Here is a 19294-nt window from a genome sequence, read left to right on the forward strand (position 1 = left end):
GAGAGAGACGGACACCTTCAAACTATTATGTTTCACCAACTGTGTGTGCGGTGTGGATGAGAAATGTGAAACAAATGGGATTTTTATCACTCTGTTCAGATTTGTGGTTTTGTGGCAGTCTCTTTGGCCAACGAAGTGGTGGTCACGGCAATTGGAAAAGAACACAAACAGAAAGGGAATGGCATGAATTGCTGCATTGAGCAGGGGGGTTGGACTCGATGGCCTTATAGGCCCCTTCCAACCCTACTATTCTATGATTCTATGATACTCAAAGGGGAGCAAGGTCTCTCCTTAAAGAGCTGACCCCACCATTTTTTTAACCCCTCATAACCTGCGTCAAACACTTTTAAAATGAAAGATGGGGGGAAAATAGGTCATATATTTTGGTATATCAACTGCCATGGGTAGGTAGGACCCACCCTTCCGCATGCACAGTACCACAGAAACAGGGCACTTCCCCAGCTCCTGTAGGGATCTCTCTCTTGGCCTTGCTTTTGAGAGCTGCCATTTTTGACAGCTCTCAAGAGCAGCACACAGAGACAGAGATCGCAAGGGGGAAACAGCACCACTATTCGGTGGGAGGACAGAGAAGGGGTAGGGGTGGGTGGGGGATGAGCTAGCCAATGCACGGTTAGTTAATAGTCAGCTCATGCTTGATTATTATCTTGTCATGTTAATCAACCGTGGAATTGACTATTAATCCCCCATTGACTATTGTGCCGTCCGAACGTGCCCAATGTCCCAATGGTTAGCAAAGGTGTGGTATCGGCTTCCTGATGTGGGTACTCTGTGACAATGGGCCTGAGTTTGGGAAGTTGAAGGCTTCCTCTCCCCTACAATCTGCCCTGCACACTCGGGTCCTCTGGGAAGAATTTACTTCAGCCAGGGAAAACTAGATTGACAGAGGACCTTCTCTTCTGCCGCTCCCAGACTGTGGAATGGCCTGCTGGGAGAGATCCACCAGGTTAATAGTCTTTCTGAATTTACAAAAGCTTTAAACACTGATCTCTTCCAGCAGGCCTACCCAGCCGAATTTTAAGATGTCTGGCTGTTATTTTAATAATGTATTAGTTTTATATGTTTTATGAGCCTCGTGTGGCGCAGAGCGGTAAAGCAGCAGTTTCTGCAGCTGAAACTCTCCCCACGGCCTGAGTTCGATCCCAGCGGAAGCTGGTTTCAGGCAGCTGGCTCGGGTTGACTCAGCCATCCATCCTCCCGAGGTCAGTAAAATGAGTACTCAGTTAGCTAGGGGAAAGGTAATAATGGCCGGGGAAGGCAACGGCAAACCAGCCCGCTATAAGGCCTGCCAAGAAAACGTCAGCGAAAGCTGGTGTCCCTCCAAAAGTCAGTAATGACTCAGTGTTTGCACGAGAGGTTCCTTTCCTTTCCTTTATATGTTTTTATCAGTTTTGTGTTTTTATAATATTTTTGTATTTTATGTTGTTCCCCGCCTCAATCCAGAGGGAGAGGCAGGTAAGAAATATTTATTATTATTATTATTATTATTATTATTATTATTATTGTTGTTGTTGTTGTTGTTGTGCTGAGTAAGGAGGAATTACCCAAAGAGTGTCCAGGAACTAGTAAAGAACTCTTCCGTTTATTGCCATATCATAACCTTTAGTACTAAAAGCCAGCCAAAGTTTCCTGAACTGCTCTCTCGCAGTCCCTTGAAACAGACCGATTCTGGAGGGTCATGAAGGCAAACATATTTTCTCCAGCTGCACATGAAACACATAGAGAGGAATGGTATGATTTGCTGCCTTATAATTATAAAAAATAATCATGGTGATTTATTCTACTTTTCACCAAAACTCAAGGGGGTTCCTCCGCCCCAAAGATGACTTTTGAAACCAAGGCAAGAAACCTCAAATCAAGAGCAAAGCCTGAAAGCCTGAAACAATGGTTCAGAAATCCTTCCCGAGCATCTAAGAGCCTGGGGTGAGATTTTGGGAAGGCAGGGGACGATGGCAGCATGAGTTTAAAACGTCATGCTCTCCAGATCTGAGGCCATGTGTGTAGACCCCACATTTGCTAGCAAAGTCTGTTCGGGATTGGCTTCCAATTGGCTTCCAATTAGCTGGCTGTGAGACCACAAGGGTGCGTGTGAGAGGGACCGTCGCCGGCATGATACAGCAGCTGCTGCTAATACTTTTGCTGCTGCCGTACGGTATCTGCAGGAGGCTGAAGACCAAATGCCCAGTGAATTTGATAACGGATAGAACAAGCTCATTTAATTATTACAGGCCAGGAGACTACCTGATCAGTGGGATCACTTCTACAACAAACATTGTCTTTCAACCATATGTTTTCTTCCAGCCTCCCTCTACCAGATTTTTAGGGTAAGTAATTATGTCCCCAAAGTTGATTTCATACTCTCCCATTGTCCATTTTCGGACTCCCTTTTCTGTTATGCATCTCTGATAAATCACGACCTTCCTTGTCCTGTGCCGGTTTTGTGGTAAGTTTATTTTGGAGGATGCACAAATGCGAAGGCATCGTCTAGTTGGTGCACACTCTTCCATCTCAAATGTTTCAGCTCGTGAGGCTCATTTTTACTCTTCAGTCAGGTTTGGCATCAGCACCGGATCTCCTTGCTAGGGCCTCCTTATTGCTGATGGGCCCCTTATTTTAAGAAGGGGCTGTTTTACAAAGTCCAGCAGTTATTTTAATAATGTACTTGTGATATATATATATATATATATATATATATATATATCTTTATTTCATAATACACAACCCACGTCCATACTTATTCTGTAACCCTCCCCATTCTCTCCCACGCTTGGTCAATTACATCAAATCACAGCACTTAACATACAAAGTGGAATTTTCTCATTAGTTGTGACAAGACTGATAAAGTATTCCAAGGAGATTGTTGGTTATCTGTTTTTTTATGAGTCCCACGGATTTCTATAGGCTTCTGCCAAAGTTGTTCTGTTTGGTTCCTTTTTCATATAGTCTATATATTTTTGCCAGTCTATACAGAAGGTGTGTCTTTCCTTTATCCCTGTATGTGTTCTTAACTTCTGTGTCAACTTTTCGTTTATTGCTATGTCCCAGATTTTCTTTTTCCACAGTGGTACTGTCAGCATCTGAGCTGTCTTATATGTTTTATATGTTTTAATCAGTTTTATGTCTTTTATAATATTTTTGTATGCTATATTTTTCCCTGCCTTGTTTCAGAGGGAGAGGCAAGTAAGAAATATATTTTCTTGTTATTGTTGTTATTATTATTCTCCCTAGGCCAGCCCTCTGAGCAATATTAGACTTAAGAGCATAGGAAGAGCCATGCTGGATCAGACCAAGGGTCCGTCTAGTCCAGCACTGTTCACACAGTGGCCAACCAGCTGTTGACCAGGAACCAACAAGGCAGGACATGGTGCAACAGCACACTCCCACCCATGTTCCCCAGCAATTGATGCACACAGGCTTCTGCCTTGAATACTGGAGATAGTACACAACCATCAGGGCCGGATCTACACTACTGCTTTAAAGTGCTTTATAACAGTTTTATAGCGCTTTAAAGCAGTTAAAGCGCTTTATAACTGTTATAAAGCGCTTTAAAGCAGTAGTGTAGATCCTGCCCAGGACTAGCAGCCATTGATAGCCTTCGCCTCCAGGAATTTCTCTAACCCCTTTTAAAGCCATCCAACTTGGTGGCTGTGACGCCGCCACCTCACACACAAGGCTTTGACGTACACACCTCCCTCGGGCTAAGTACCACCACTTAAATACCTGAGGAAGGGGTAAAAAGAAAAGTATAACCTTTCCCTTATAGCTGAGGGAAAAGGTAAGGAGATTTGGAAAAAGGCTTTTCTGTGAATATAGCAGGCTGAAGGTTTAATGTAATGTGTTTATTTATGAACTAATAGAGCAGGAGACACAGCCAAACTGACACGTGGTTTTATGGTAGCAAAATAAAGAAAATGTTTATTGTAGTTTACAGTTCTTAGTTCCTTTGAATTATATTCCAATCCTGCCTATGCTTAATAATACTGGTAGTAACCAATCTAATAATAACAATCCTTAGTCCCTATGATCTTATTTTTACTCACTCCTCACACAACTCCTGACAAAACAACAACAACACTCAGCTAAACACATTTACCCTCTAAACCCAATCACCAACCGAACACCTCAAACCACTCAGCTCCCCTATATATATATATATATATATATATATATATATATTCCTCCCCGCTTTCCACAGCATCACCAGCCACACCCACTCAGTCCAACATTCCACACTGTCTAAACATACTCAACCAAATAGGGCCCGGGGGGATCTACACTACTGCTTTTAAAGTGCTTTAAAGCACTTTGAAAACGTTTTGAAACCTGTATATGCAGTGTGTCCTGGGCCTAAACAGTTGTCAAAACTGTTATAAAGCACTTTAAAGCAGTAGTGTAGATCCCCCCTCCCTGAGGGTGACCATATGAAAAGGAGGACAGGGCTCCTGTATCTTTAACAGTCGTATTGAAAAGGGAATTTCTGCAGGTGTCATTTGTATATATGGAGAACCTGGTGAAATTTCCTCTTCATCACCGCAGTTAAAGCTGCAGGTGCCCTGCCGTCTTTTAAATCTGGTCACTCTAGTATAGCTCCTGCAGCTTTAACTGTGGTGATGAAGAGGGAATTTCACCAGGTTCCCCATATATACAAATGACACCTGCTGAAATTCCCTTTTCTATGCAACTGTTAAAGATACAGGAGCCCTGTCCTCCTTTTCATAGGGTCACCCTACAACCAGACATACCTAAGGGAATAGAAATGTACAAGCAGCTTTCTGGATAGAGAACATACTGTAGCTTTCGAAAAAGACGCTCCACAGAAAGAGTATCAACGTTTTATTGTAGCTCCTGATGAAGGACCTTGGCATCCGAAACGTCAAGCTTTTTTGAACCTTTTTAATTCAAATCTTAATTTTTGGACAACACTATAAAAGACTCTTTGGGCCTTCCTAGACGAGGCCTTAGCGCGCATTCTGTCCCGGCTTCCCTGCTGTGCGTCCAGATGACGCACAGGGGAATCCGCAGACAGGCCGCGCTGAGGCCTGGTCTTACCCGCCATAAGCGAAGTCGCTTATGGCGCGCCTTTTCCCCAGCTCCGGCCTCAGGCCGGAGCTGGGGAAAGTGTGGAGAGTTCCGCGGCTTTTCGCGGCTCCTCGCTTACTCGCGAGGAGCCGCGAAAAGCCACGGACCTGGCACGATGCGCTGTGCCCATCGTGCCAGGAGGTGGGTGATCCGGGGGGGGGGGGGAAGATGGCAGAGGGCGACGAAGGAGACAGCGAGGTGATGGCAGAGGGCGACGAAGGAGACAGCGAGGTGATGGCGGAGGGCGACGAAGGAGACAGCGAGGTGATGGCAGAGGGCGACGAAGGAGACAGCGAGGTGATGGCGGAGGGCGACGAAGGAGACAGCGAGGTGATGGCGGAGGGCGACGAAGGAGATGGTGGGGGGGCGGAGGGCGACGAAGGAGATGGTGGGGGGGCGGAGGGCGACGAAGGAGATGGTGGGGGGGCGGAGGGCGACGAAGGAGATGGTGGGGGGGCGGAGGGCGACGAAGGAGATGGTGGGGGGGCGGAGGGCGACGAAGGAGATGGTGGGGGGGGCGGAGGGCGACAAAGGAGATGGTGGGGGGGCGGAGGGCGACGAAGGAGACGGCGAGGGGGGCGGATGGGGGGGATTAAATTAAAAAAAAACCCTTACCTTCTCCGGCGGCTTCGGGCCCCACATGGCCCCTTTAAAAAAAAAAAAACATGGCCGACGCTGCAGGGCTTCCGTCGTCCCTGCGGGTCGGCCGTCTAGGAGGCTGGGCGGCGCGCGTTAAACTTAGCACGCCGTCGCCCCGCCTCCCTGCCGGCTTATCCCGGCAGGTCTAGCAAGGCCCTTTATCCTATACAGCACCAGAGCCAGTCTCTCTTTTCATACCTGGTAACGCTCCAGTGGCCATCACTACATCCTGTGGTAGTGAATTCCATAACTTAACTATGCACTGTGTTGAGAAGTCCTTCCTTTTATTTGTCCTGAATCTCCCACCAATGAGCTTCATGGGATGATCCCACTGGGTTCTAGTATTTTGAGAGAGGGGGAAAAACGTCTCCCTATCCACATGCATACTTTTGTCCTCCTCCATAAGGTCTCCCCTCAGCCTCCTTTCCCCCCCAAGCTAAACTATCCCAACTGTTGTAACCTTCCCTCATAGGGGAGATGCTCCAGCCCCTTAATCACGATATCTTCCGGCAGGCCTATCCAGTGGAATTTTAGGATGCTTTTAGTACGCTTTTAGGATGTTTTTAGGTTGTTTTAACAAGTTACTCCCAGTCCACATTTTTGTAGGACTTGTAAGACGATGTAATAATTTCTTTAAAGGAGGCAGGCAAAAACTTGTTTGTTCCAGCAGTGCCAAGGACTTTTAATAATTGTCATTTTAAATGTGCACATGTTTTATTATTGGAACTTATTTAATTTATTTTTAATTTCTGTATATTTGCATTTATAGGTCTTAAATATATATGTTTTAAATCTTATAATGCCTCCTTGAGGCCCAGCATTGGGCAAAAGGTGGGATATAAATAAATAAATAAATGTAAGTAAAAGAAGCAGGAATTCTGCTATTTGCTTTGAAGGGAGGATGAAAGTTTTATGACACCTCTTTCGTGTGGTGCCGAAGTGCTACCTTTTGCATTGGGAAGAAAACTGCCCTAGCCCCAATTCAATGAAAGTGTAGTTCTAAGAGCAAAACCCCGAGATTTCTATTTTAATAAATGATGCAAGGAATGGGATTTGTTTTCATGGAAGAGAAGACGAAAATTAGATGAGTTTTTTTGTTTTGTTTTATAGTACAGAAGGCATGAGCTACTGGTCCATCCTTCCCTTCTTGTTCGCCATTCGTGAAATTAACCAGAACCCAAGGCTGTTGTCCAACATCTCCCTGGGCTACAATGTCTATGAAAACTATTTCAATGCAAGAATGACCAATGACGCCATTCTAGATATGCTGTCTACTGGGCAGCAACATGCTCCAAACTACAGCTGTGGAAGGCAGAAGAACCTCTTGGCAGTTCTTGAAGGGGCCGACTCTGACATCTCCAGCCAGATTTCAACCTTCCTGGACATTTTCAAAATTCCACAGGTATGAATGGGTTCAAAGGGGTGGTGGGTGGGGCAATGGGCTGAACTTAATTCAATTTTGCATTACCTCCAGAAAAGTAAAGAATGTGGCATGAGCATGACCCCGAAAAGCTGAGTCCCACAGGAGTAGTTATTAAAAGAGTTGAGTCTGAGACAGAGTTGACTTTCCTTGGTGTACATGCACCTTTCTTTTGCCCCCTGGACACATCAAACACGCACAGAGTTCTCATTCTTTGATAATGGGCTGGATACAGAATTAAGTAACTTAGGGCTCATCTACACCAAGCAGGATATTCCACTATGAAATCTGTATATAAAAGGCAAGAGACATACTGCTGCTTTATAGCAGTATTGTAGTGCACTGACAACTGTTGGGCCCATTGAGACATGCTATACACCACTTCCATACTGCTATATCCTGCTTGGTTTGGTCCTGCCTTTTAGATATCGCTTTCATCATAGTGCAATATCCTGCTTAGTGCAATTCAATTATGACTTGTGCTAATGCGATGTTGCAGAATTGTGTGATTTCAGAACTGCGAAGTAGCAATGTTGAAGGCCCTGTTCAGAAGACACCTTAAACCATGGCTTTAACCATGTTGGTTAAGCCAGAAAGCCAGGCTGTGTTCAGAAGACACCTTAAACCGTGGCTTTAACCACGGTGAATAAAGCAAAAAGTCTTATTCATCATGGTTAGAGCCAGGGCCGGTGCCAGACTACTTTGTGCCGTAAGCAAGGCAGCTACTTGCACCCTCCCCCACACAAAAATTGCCAACTTCAATTCAGCTGTTCAAGAAGATTTTCTGAACTATTATATTTTCCTTTTATTATGTTTTTTTCTTAAAACAGCTAATATGTATAAAACTGTGACCCTTAAAGGTCAGTACTGCACGCCTCTGAGGTCTGTGCCCTAGGCGGCTGCCTAGTTGGCCTAATGGTAGCGCCGGCCCTGTTTAGAGCTATGGTTTTAAGTGTCTTCTGAACATGGCCTGGCTTTCTGGCTTAACCACCATGGTTAAAGCCATGGTTTAAGGTGTTTTCTGAATGGGCCTGAAGCCTACTTTCTACCCAGAAACGACAGTCAAGCTCTAACCTGCCCCTGAAGCACTGAAACAGTGCAACTAAGAAATAGTGCAAAGTAAAAATAAACAGGAAAGAGGAGCAGCCAAATAGCACTACTGCATAATAGTGGTATGTGGGGAAAGTGTGTACAAAACAGCCACTGCCAACGTAAGGAAAAAGAGGGATGGAGCCATCCCTGGACCAGGTCACAGCCAGATCATAGACACACCTCTAGGCACGCCCAGTAAGCAAGATTTAATTTGGGGGAATGGGGGCGCACTGCAGTGGGAGCCGTGTTTAAGGAAAATAAGCTCACTAAAAGAACTTTACGAAAATGCATCTTTTTTGATAGGGAAGCTGCATGGTTGCTGTGGGGTGGCAACAACCTCATGTGTCACAAATGACCCTGATGTGACTCACTCCACCCTAAATCACCTGTGTAGATTGGGCCCTGATGAAACTGCTGAGATAATGTGATTGCATACTTTCCTCTTCCTTCCCCATTTCCCACCCCCATTTTGTATCATGTCTGCAGGGGAAGGAGTATCTTATCTTTTAATCTCTGAACTAGGGTGACCATATGAAAAGGAGGACAGGGCTCCTGTGTCTTTAACAGTTGAATAGAAAAGGGAATTTCAGCAGCTGTCATTTGTATATATGGAGAAGTTGGTGAAATTCCCTCTTCATCACAACAGTTAAAGCTGCAGGAGCTATACTAGAGTGACCAGATTTAAAAGAGGGCAGGGCACTTGCAGCTTTAACTGTTGTGATGAAGAGGAAATTTCACCAGGTTCCCCATATATACAAATGACACCTACTGAAATCTTCTTTTCAATACAACTGTTAAAGACACAGGAGCCCTGTCCGCCTTTTCATATGGTCACCCTACTCCGAATTGTGCTTAGAAAATTTTAGGCAGTTTAGAAGTGTTACATTGTCATCATCCTTTTCTCTTATTCTTAGGTCAGTTACAGGTTTGTTGGACATGTTCCTAAAGATAAACGTCAGTTCCCCTTTTTTTACCGAATGGCCCCCAAACAAGAACCTCCTTACATGGGGATTGTCAAACTGCTCCTGCATTTCAAATGGACGTGGATCGGCCTCGTGGCTCCAGACAGTGACAGTGGAGAAAGGTTCATGAGCACTTTCACACCCGTAGTCATCAAGAATGGTATTTGCATTGCCTTCTCAGGAAGCATCCCAGTCCTGAACTGGGAAAAACGAAAATTCAACTTAGTTTGGTATTTTATGGATACCCAAGTCAAGGTAGTTGTTTATCAAGTGGACTCTTTGACCATGTTCATTCTAGCAATATCAATGCAACGAGTGGAAAAGTGGAAAAAATCCACGGTGGGGAAAGTTTGGATTGCCACAGCTTTGCAGGACCTCAGCGTGAGATTCTTGTACAAAATGGTTGATCTCCAGCACACCCATGTTTCTTTGTCTTTCTCAATCCAGACAAGCAAACGGACACAATATGACAATTTTGACTCATTTTCCTTCGCTATCACGCAGCTAGGGGAGAGAGCATTTCGTTGTTTATATTCCAGGAATGTGTTTTCTGGGAAACTCTGGGAAAGATGCACAGAAAAAGAGCGTTTGGAGGAGAATCTGCCCCAGAATGAGATTGAAAGGATCCTGTCTCAAGACTCATACAGTATTTACAGTTCCATCCAGGCTGTGGCTCAGACCTTACACGCTGCATATTCCCTCCGACCAAATCAGATGGGGAGGATGGGTGGAGACAGGCTGGCATTTCAAAGGCTACAGGCGTGGCAGGTATCCTTTTCCCCCTGCTCAGATCGTTCCATTGAAAACTACTCAATTTCTCAATTCTAGCTCTGAGAGAGCGGCCATGGACCGTGAAGTTGCTGTGGTCTATCAGGTGCCTCAATGAGAAAACCTCCATTTTGACTAGTTGGATAGAATGAGGGGAAAGGTGGGGCGGAATAGCCGGATAGTCTCTGGTGGGGTTCTGGCAAGCTGCTTTGGCCAAATCTACACCGAAAAGGATATAGCGCTATGAAAGCAGTATGAAAATGGTATATAAGAGGCAGGAGCCACACTCCTGCTTTGCAGTGGTATTGAAGTGCATTGACATTGATTGTGTAACAAGCATGGTTTATTCTGGGGGGTGTCTTGGCATTTTCTTTGTCTCAGGTTGCTCCGAACCTGTGCGGTGTCGGTTAGATGATGCAGCCGCAGAGTCAAACCCGTCCCGGGGCATAGAGCCAGAGATGTGCGGCTGAAAAGTCAGGGACTTACCCTGACTTTCTCAGCCAGATCGAGGGCAGCCCAGCTCTTTTGCCAGGCTGTCCTTGTTCCGGAGCCGATCTGGGAGCATTCCTGCGGGATAGAATCATAGAATCATAGAATTGCAGAGTTGGAAGGGGCCTACAAGACCATCGAGTCCAATCCCCTGCTCAATGCAGGAATCCACCCTAAAGCATCCCTGACAGATGGTTGTTCAGCTGCCTCTTGAAGGCCTCTAGTGTGGGAGAGCCCACAACCTCCCTAGGTAACTGATTCCATTGTCGTACTCCTCTAACAGTAAGGAAGTTTTTCCTGATGTCCAGCTTCCTGTAACTTGAGCCCGTAATTCCGTGTCCTGCACTCTGGGAGGATCGAGAAGAGATCCTGGCCCTCCTCTGTGTGACAACCTTTTAAGTATTTGAAGAGTGCTATCATGTCTCCCCTCAATCTTCTCTTCTAGTGACCCCTACTTGGTTGCCGTCTGGCTGGGAAGAGGGCAGGAGGTAGGCCAGTGAGCAGAATGGACACTGGAACGCCCCTTGCTGCCTTGCCGTGGGAGGAAGAGTTTATTTTCTTCCACTGAGCTGCCCTTTCCTCCTAAAATTCTCCCCGAGCTGCCACCACCACTGCCTCCTCCTCCTAGCCTCGGGGAGGGATGGGGATGGGGAGAATGACTGCCATAAAGCCTGCGCTTGCTCCTTGGCATGGGGATTATCTGGCGCAATCCTGCAGGAGCGAAGGCACAGTATTTGGGGAGTATGTCCTGCCAAATTGGCACCGTGAAGATAGCCCCCTGGTTCTCCCATTTAGCTTTCACCCAGCTGAAATCACTAAGCCATGGAACATTTTCTCTCTCTCACTCTGAACACCCTTTTGCCCAGATCTCCCTGAGTTTGGTGGCCTAGGTCCCTGTTTATCTAAATCAGTAACCGGCTGCAATCTCTTTGAAAAAGTCCTATTTTTCTTCACTGAAACCTCAAGAGTTTCAACATGCTCCAGGCTTCAGCATCAGGACTGTCCATCAGGACTCAAGGAAAAGTATCTTTCAAAGCCCTATTCTACCTTCCAAAGGTTTTCCAGCTACAAATTGTAGTCACCTACCCTGTGTCCTCTTTCCTATTGTTTGCTTGTTTGAGTGTCTTTCAATTTGTTCTATCTTTTAATAGTATTTGGTTGAGAGCTGAGCCACTTCAATGGAGCCTTCCCTGGTCAACTAGTGGGAAGAATCACAGCTGGGTGACCCCCTTAGTTTGGGGATCTCTCTTATCTCTTAACATGAGACCATAAGATGTGCCATGCTGGATCAGACCAAGGGTCCGTCTAGTCCAGCATACTGTTCACACAGTGGCCAACCAGCTGTTGACCAGGGACCAACAATGCAGGACGTGGTGCAATAGCACCCTCCCACCCATGTTCCCCAGCAACTGGTGTGCCCATACTGCCTCTGATTCTGGATGTAGCATATAGCCATCAGGACTAGGAGCCATTGATAGCCTTCTCCTCCAGGAATTTATCCAATGCTCTTTTAAAGCCATCCAAATTGGCGGCCATCGCCACATCATCATAATTGCAATCGAGCCAAACTCCAGAGAGCTTGCCCCAGTGCACAGCTTTGTCTGGATGATATAATTTTTGATGATGAGACAGGAAGTTAGAAGCATTGAAAATTGGACTGAGTGTGCAGAACATCTGTTGGTTACCCACCTCCTGCCATTCCCTGTCATGACAATGACTGTGCGCTAAGACTAGTTTTGGTTCACAGCCTGCTTCCATAGCCCACCCCCTGCCAGGTCCTTCTTTCCTCCCTGCTCTTTCTTGCAAGCCCATCCCTGGAGCTTTCTCTTCCTCCCTCTCACCCAGTAGCCTTAAGGCTCTCGTTTGTCTAGCTCCAACCTCCACAACTCCCTTCAGCACCAAAACCCAAACTGGTTCAACCTGGAATTCCACGCATGTCTACGGCATAGTCATTCTTGCACCCCAGTGTTGGGTTTAGCCTCCTAGTGGACTTTAAAAGTTAACTCCCCACTATTGGAATCCAGTGCACGGCCCTTCATGCTATCCAGTTTGCAATTTTGTTCAGTAGTTTCCTTTATATACGTTGCTTTTTAAGTTATGAATTAATCCCCAATGTTTTAGAAGCCTGTACCAATCTTTTTTACGAGCTAATTTCCACAAGTACTCATTCTACATTTTAATTCGTGTGTACTTAGTAACTGTCTCATCCATTTTTGAAGAAACCTCTCTCTCTCTCTCTCTCTCTCTTTCTCTCTCTCTCTCTCTCTCTCTCTCTCTCTCTCTCTCTCTCTCTCTCTTTCTTTCTTTGTGTGTGTGTGTGTGTGTGTGTACTTGGTTCATTTCTGCCAAGATGTGTTAGGGACAAAGTGAAAACGTTCCTTAACCAGTGTGATTCCTGAACACATTCAGACTTGTACATATATATACCTGGAGAGGAAATTCCTGTTTTCTGTCGTTCTAGCTTCATTCTTTCCTGAAAAACTTCCAGCCTTACAATACTTCTATGGATGGAGTCTATATGGATAAGAATGGGGACCTGGAAGCCAACTTCGATATTGTAAACTGGGTGGTTTTTCCCAACAAGTCCACTGCCGGAGTGAATGTTGGGAGTGTAGAGAGTGATGCCTCCTCAGAAATAAAGTTCAGTATTCATCAAGATGCCATTATGTGGTCCAGGTGGTTTAACCAGGTACGAAACTACTTGTTCCATTGGATTCCCCTTAATATATCTTACCAGGCAATCCTGTATATGTCTACTCAGAGGTAAGTCCCATTTAGTTCAATAGGACTTAATCCCAGATAAATTGGTATAGAATTGTAGATTTCAGCTCTATTAACTTGTTAGGTATTACATGCTGAACACATAAATTATGTGATTGCTATTCACTTAGTTCATAGTCAAATTATAGGGAATATGAATAGAAACCACATGATTTTAAGAAGTATTTACTGGGTCTCAGGAACGGCGGGCACTCGTGGCCTCACTACCACGATCACCTGTCTGCCTGTGTGATCAAGGATGGTGGCTTTCCTAGCCAGGAAGCTGCAGGGGGCATTCAATGAAGCCAAACTGATCACCTTCAGCATGTTGGTGTTTTGCAGTGTTTGGGTGTCCTTGGTGCCGGCCTACCTGAGCACCAAAGGGAAATACATGGTAGCTGTGCAGGTCTTCTCCATCTTGGCCTCCAGTTTGGGGTTGCTGGGTTGCATCTTCATCTCCAAAACCTACACGATTGTCCCGTGAGCACCCTGCAGCCGCCTGCTTCCCCTGAGAGCCGCCCTCTTTTGGGAGCCCAGACTTTACCAGGAGCAGGCGGTTCTCAGGGGAAGCAGGCAGCTGCGGCGTGCTAGCAGAACATGTGGTGACCCATCCAGCAGGCAGCAATCGTGCCGGTGGGCAGGCGATTGCAGCGGTAGCGAGGCCACGAGTGCCTGCCGTTCCTGGGCCCCAGTAAGTCCCTCCCTCCCAGGCGTGACATGCTGGGAGCTGAAGGCTCTTTCCCTGCTAGGGCTGTGCACTGAGGGGCAGCTTCAGCATAACATGGCTGAAGCCGAGACTTGCACAGCCCCTACTTTTTCAATCTCTTTTTTTGTATTCATGGCTTTGGTTTTTTCCTTACTTGTAAGCCACCTGGAGAAAGTTTTGTGTTGGGTGGAGTATAAATATTGAAAAGAAGCTCTAACCCATTCATAAATAATAAATAATTGATATATAAATCATCATTATTATTGTTGTTGTTGTTGTTGTTGTTATTATTTATTACATTTATATACCGCCCCATAGCCGAAGCTCCCTGGGCGGTGTACAAAAACATACTGTGCTTGTTACCTCTTCTCTTTATGGTCTTTATGGTTAGACCGTGCCTTTTTCCAGATGTACTGAGAGTTGTCGCCTTGGATATGCCAAGAGGGTTAAGGAAGGAAAGCCGAGATGTTGCTATGATTGTGTCCCATGCGCAGAAGGCACAATTTCCATTCAGGAAGGTAGGTGACTCCAGAGGAACTCCTGACTGGAGTACAAATCCTGCTCAGCCATGAAGGTTACTGTGTGGGTGATTTTGGACTAGCCACTGGGCTCTCAGCCTAACCTAGCACACAGTTGCCAGAATATAATAGGAAATCTTCATTTATGCTGCCCAGTGCACTACAGAGGAAAGGTAGCATTCATATTGATAAACAAATCAGTATTATCAGTTAATAATTAGAAGGGGTTGATCAGAGCCCAGCATCAGCCACACTGCATTCTGGGGACAGGGGTGATAGAACTATTATTCATGTTAACCAATCCACTACTAAGGTGCTAATATGGTATTTCAAGTGTCATATTGAGCCAGACCGTTGGACTGTCATTGGTCCAACGTTGTCTCCTTTGAGTGGGAGAGACCTTGAATGCCCCTTTCTTTGGGATCATTTTGGGGTTGTGATGGCCAGGACTGGATCTGGGACCTTCTGCATGCAAATCATGTCTTGAACCACGAATCGAGCTCCCTGCCCCTCCCCCTCTGAGCCAGTGTGAAGAAAACCTCGCTGGCTTCCTCTCTGAAGTCGCCAAGGTGACTTTGGAGCGGAGGGAAAGTGGGTGGTTGTGTGGCAGAGCGGGGACTGGGGAGGCCAGCTGATGAAGAATCCTTTGGCCAGCCCATTGCCCTCCCACTTTGCAGAGCCCCAGATAGATGGGCAAAAAAGCCCATCTAGCAAAAATGCAGAGTGGGGGGAGCATGGAGGCGAAGTTTGCCCCTGTACTCCTCCCGCTCTGCATATCCCCATCAGCTTCCAAGTTTGGAGGCTGATGGGCATCCTGATAAGATTGCTCCCTAATATGTTGTGGTAGCTCATGACCTCTCTCCTATTCTGGTCTCATCTTGCTCTGTTACTCCCCCACCACCCCAAAAATATCTGTAAGACCACAGTCTACTATTAATGCAAGGCAGTTTACAATAATGTTGCTATTTATTATGTATTTATTATTAACATTTGTATACCACCTAATCTGCTAAAATGCCGTGAAGGCAACAAATTAAACAATAGAACCCTGCAACAATAAAAGCAAGAACATTAAAACCAGCAAAAATTTCAACGCATTAAAAACTACATAGTTTCAAAGGCTACATTGAAAAGGAGGGATGTACTGTGCTCCGTTTTGGATCCCCGAATCTGAAGCAGGACGGGCTGATCCGGACCTCCGAAGCCAGGTTCCGGAGCGGATCGGGAGAGGTCCGGATCGGTTCAGAGCGATTCGGACCGTTCCGAAGCTCTGTATCCAGGTAAGTGGGGGAAGGGAGCTTACCTGGCTCCACCGTCTACCGCTGCTGCGGTCCGTAGGCGACGGTGGCAAAGCCAGGTAAGTGGGGAGGGGGGAGGGGGGCATACCTGGCAGTGGCACTGCAGTCTGTGTGGCGACGGTGGCGGAGGTAGGTAAGGGGGGGAGAGGGTGAGCCAGGTAAGTGGGTAGGGGGAGGGGCTTATCTGGCTCTGTCGCGGTCCGGGTGGCGGCTTCAACTGAGGCCCAGGCCTCAGGCCGGAAGCAAGATGCGGCTCATGTTTCCCCTTTCAGCCCTGCTACTTCTGCCCTTCGTTGGAGAGTTCATAGTGTTCGAGGATCCTGCCAACATATGTGGTGGTAGTGGTAGGAAAAGGTGGCTAAGTCGTGGTAGACAGTTTTCTCTGGACTAAATACGATGACAGGTCAAACCTTGTCTAAAACACCAGAATTTGTCTTATCAAATCTTTTCTGAGGTGTAAATGAGAATTGTTTATTTAATCCACTCGTGGGATATTTACTGGCAATGATTAAATTTGTCATAGCTCACTTTTGGAAGATCTTTGAAGGAGCCATACTGGATAACTGGCTTAAAACAGGTAGGAGAAATTGACAAATAATTTACACCTGGCTAGAGGACAAAAATACAAGAACACATTTTCAGCTGAACTGGTTATGCTTTATTGGGTATACAGTTCAAGAAGATCAGCATAAAAGATTTCCAGATGTATATCAATCATTTTGGCTGACGTAGGGTTATCCTATTGTGACTGCTGGCCTTTTTTGTATTATTGAAATATTCTTGGTTCCTTTAACTTGATTTGATCAGAAAAAGGACCTCTCCTGCACATATTAATGCCCAAGCAGGTTCATAGCAAGACAGGCAGTCTCTTAGATAACCTGTTATAGGGCTTTAAGGGTTAAGAACAACTCCTTGAATGGAACCCAGCAAGCAACTGGTAACCAGTGCAGGTATTTCAGGACAGGTGTGATATGATCCCAATACTGTGCCTAGCTGCTTCTTTTTGCATTAATTGAAACTTTCAGACACTATTCAAGATAGCTCCGGCAATGGGGCGGTATACAAATGCAATAAATAAATAAATAAATAATGCACACTGCAGTAATTGGAAAATGACGTAGCCAAAGCATGGATGAATATTGTCAAATCAGAGCAATTCAGGGTGTGTCGCAGCTGGCATAAAAAGCGGTAATGAGAGAATACACTCCTTGTTACAGCCACCTGAAGATCCAGGGACAACATAGGGTCCAAGGAGGACTTCCAAGCTATGGCCCTGGTCCTTCAGGGGAAGCGCAACCCTCTTCCAGAACAAGTGGAATTCCAGTCCCTCAATCAGGCTGCTTCTGCTCTTCTTCTTTTCAGATGCAGGCCATTGCACCAAGTGTCCAGATGATCAGCATCCAAACAAGGACCGAGATCGGTGTGTTCCGAAGCTTATCAACTTCCTCTGCTATGAAGAAACCTTGGGGATCATCCTAGCTTTTCTTGCCCTTCTCTTGTCCTTAACCACTGGCCTTCTCTTAGGCATCTTCATTAAACACCGAGAAACTCCAGTGGTCAAAGCCAACAACCGTGACCTCACCTACTTGCTCCTCGTCTCCCTCCTGCTTTCCTTCTTGTCCTCCTTCCTCTTCATCGGTCGGCCCCAGGAGGTGACCTGCCTTCTCCGACAAACGGCCTTCAGCTTCATCTTCTCGGTTGCCGTCTCTTCTTTGTTGGCCAAAACTGTCATGGTGGTGGTGGCATTCCTGGCCACAAAGCCTGGGAACAGGATGAGGAAATGGCTGGGGAAGAGCTTGGCCAACTCCATTGTGATTTCTTGTTCCAGTGTGCAAGTGGGCATCTGCATGATCTGGCTGGGAATCTTTCCCCCATTCCCGGACTCTGACATGCATTCCCAGCCTGGACAGATCATCCTGCAATGTAATGAAGGGTCTGTGGTCATGTTTTATATCTCACTTGGCTACATGGGCTTCCTGGCTGCCATCTGTTTCACGGTGGCCTTCCTAGCCAGGAAGCTGCCCGGGGCATTCAATGAAGCCAAGCTGATCACCTTCAGCATGCTGGTGTTCTGCAGTGTTTGGGTGTCCTTTGTGCCGGCCTACCTGAGCACCAAAGGGAAATACATGGTAGCTGTGCAGGTCTTCTCCATCTTGGCCTCCGGTCTGGGCTTACTGGGTTGCATCTTCATCCCCAAATGCTACATTATCATACTGAGGCCAGATCTAAATAAAAAGGAACATTTACTGATGAAACCGAAAGATGGGATCTAATTTTTTTGTATTGCATGGCGAAGTAAAGACTCATGCACCTGCCTTGGGAGTGAAGCCCTTTGCGTGTTTGTATGCTATTCTAACACATCTTTTGTCCCTCCATAAACATAACAAAAAGAAACTAGCTTTGTTTGACATAATCCTTTACAGCAGCGTTCCTCAACGTGGGGTGCTCCAGATGTGTCGGACTGCATCTCCCAGAATGCTCCAGCCAGCTGGCTGGGGCATTCTGGGAGTTGTAGTCCAAAACATCTGGAGCGCCCCACGTTGAGGAACGCTGCTTTACAGCATGGGATGTAAAGATATGATGATAATGATGATGTCTGTTTTGGGGGTTGGGTTAAACTTTTTCTGTCCTCCTTTCAGGTGATTATCTTTTAATTGTTTCCACTCTGCTCTTTTTGAATCGTGTATCATTAATTTTAAAAATACATATTTCTTTGGTGTGCTTTGTTGTAAGTCACTTTGTGGACCCTTCTTTGAGCCCCAAAGGAGGATACAACAGTTCTTATGAATACATTTATAAATAAATAAAATTAATATTGCATATTGTGAGGCGTGTTAGAGTACGTCTTGGCTTCTCCCTCTCCCTCTTCTTAGATATCATTAAGACCAGAACCTGTTTGATCTGATTATGTTCTTTAGGGGGCTGTCTTGATGGTGCCGCATCCGACCTGCGTCCCCCAAAACTCTGCAGTTTCTCTCTTCTATGGTTGAGCGGGGTGATCACCATGATGAGGAGCAAGCACAGTGTTTATGGCCACCCCTTTTCTCTCTCTGGCTTTCCCCCACTTCCCCCCTTTACCCCCTTTAAAACATTAGACACAAAAGGCTCCTCGACTAAAAGGAAACTCTTCTCAGTGTGGGGTGTTCCACCAGCCATTCGGCTCCCTGGCCCACCCCCTACCGTCTGCCTCGGTGGATGGTGACCAATCAGGGAGTGCCATCTGCCCTGCCATGCTTCCACAATGAAGCTGGAGCTAGGTTAGGTGGCTGAAGGGCCGTGTTTGTCTCCTGCCATTCTGAAAAATCAGGGGAAATCCCCATCTTTTAAAATGCAGAGCTTCTCTGGAAAAGCCCACATTGGCTTCGAGGTGGCTGCTGCATCGTATAATCAACACAGCAGGGCCACCTTGGGGCTTCCAGAGTATATAGACTGACCCTAGGTGAAACCAGAAAGATGCTCTTTTCTGATCCAGGCTTCTGAACCCGCTCTCTGGGCGGTTCACAAAAATTAAAACCACAAAAAACATCCAACAGGTTAAAAACACA

The 19294-nt window shown here is 46.1% G+C and overlaps 1 protein-coding gene across 1 annotated transcript; it reads left to right on the forward strand.

The window, feature by feature from the left end:
• The first annotated feature begins 2127 nt into the window (after positions 1 to 2127).
• LOC134395531 (vomeronasal type-2 receptor 26-like) lies at positions 2128 to 18022 on the forward strand. The gene is made up of 6 exons (XM_063121695.1): positions 2128 to 2342; positions 6847 to 7138; positions 9163 to 9978; positions 12929 to 13156; positions 14325 to 14451; positions 17112 to 18022. Exons 1-6 carry the CDS (start codon positions 2128 to 2130, stop codon positions 18020 to 18022), a joined length of 2589 nt encoding a protein of 862 aa, XP_062977765.1.
• The last annotated feature ends 1272 nt before the right edge of the window (positions 18023 to 19294 follow it).

This window comes from Elgaria multicarinata, chromosome 3 (assembly GCF_023053635.1).
Source record: "Elgaria multicarinata webbii isolate HBS135686 ecotype San Diego chromosome 3, rElgMul1.1.pri, whole genome shotgun sequence".
In the NCBI taxonomy this organism is placed as follows: Eukaryota; Metazoa; Chordata; class Lepidosauria; order Squamata; family Anguidae; genus Elgaria; species Elgaria multicarinata.

Coding starts and splice junctions, on each gene's coding strand:
- LOC134395531 (XM_063121695.1), top strand. CDS start 2,128: ATGATACAGCAGCTGCTGCTAATACTTTTGCTGCTGCCGTACGGTATC. Junction 7,139..9,162: donor ACATTTTCAAAATTCCACAG/GTATGAATGGGT, acceptor TCTTATTCTTAG/GTCAGTTACAGGTTTGTTGG. Junction 14,452..17,111: donor CACAATTTCCATTCAGGAAG/GTAGGTGACTCC, acceptor TCTTCTTTTCAG/ATGCAGGCCATTGCACCAAG.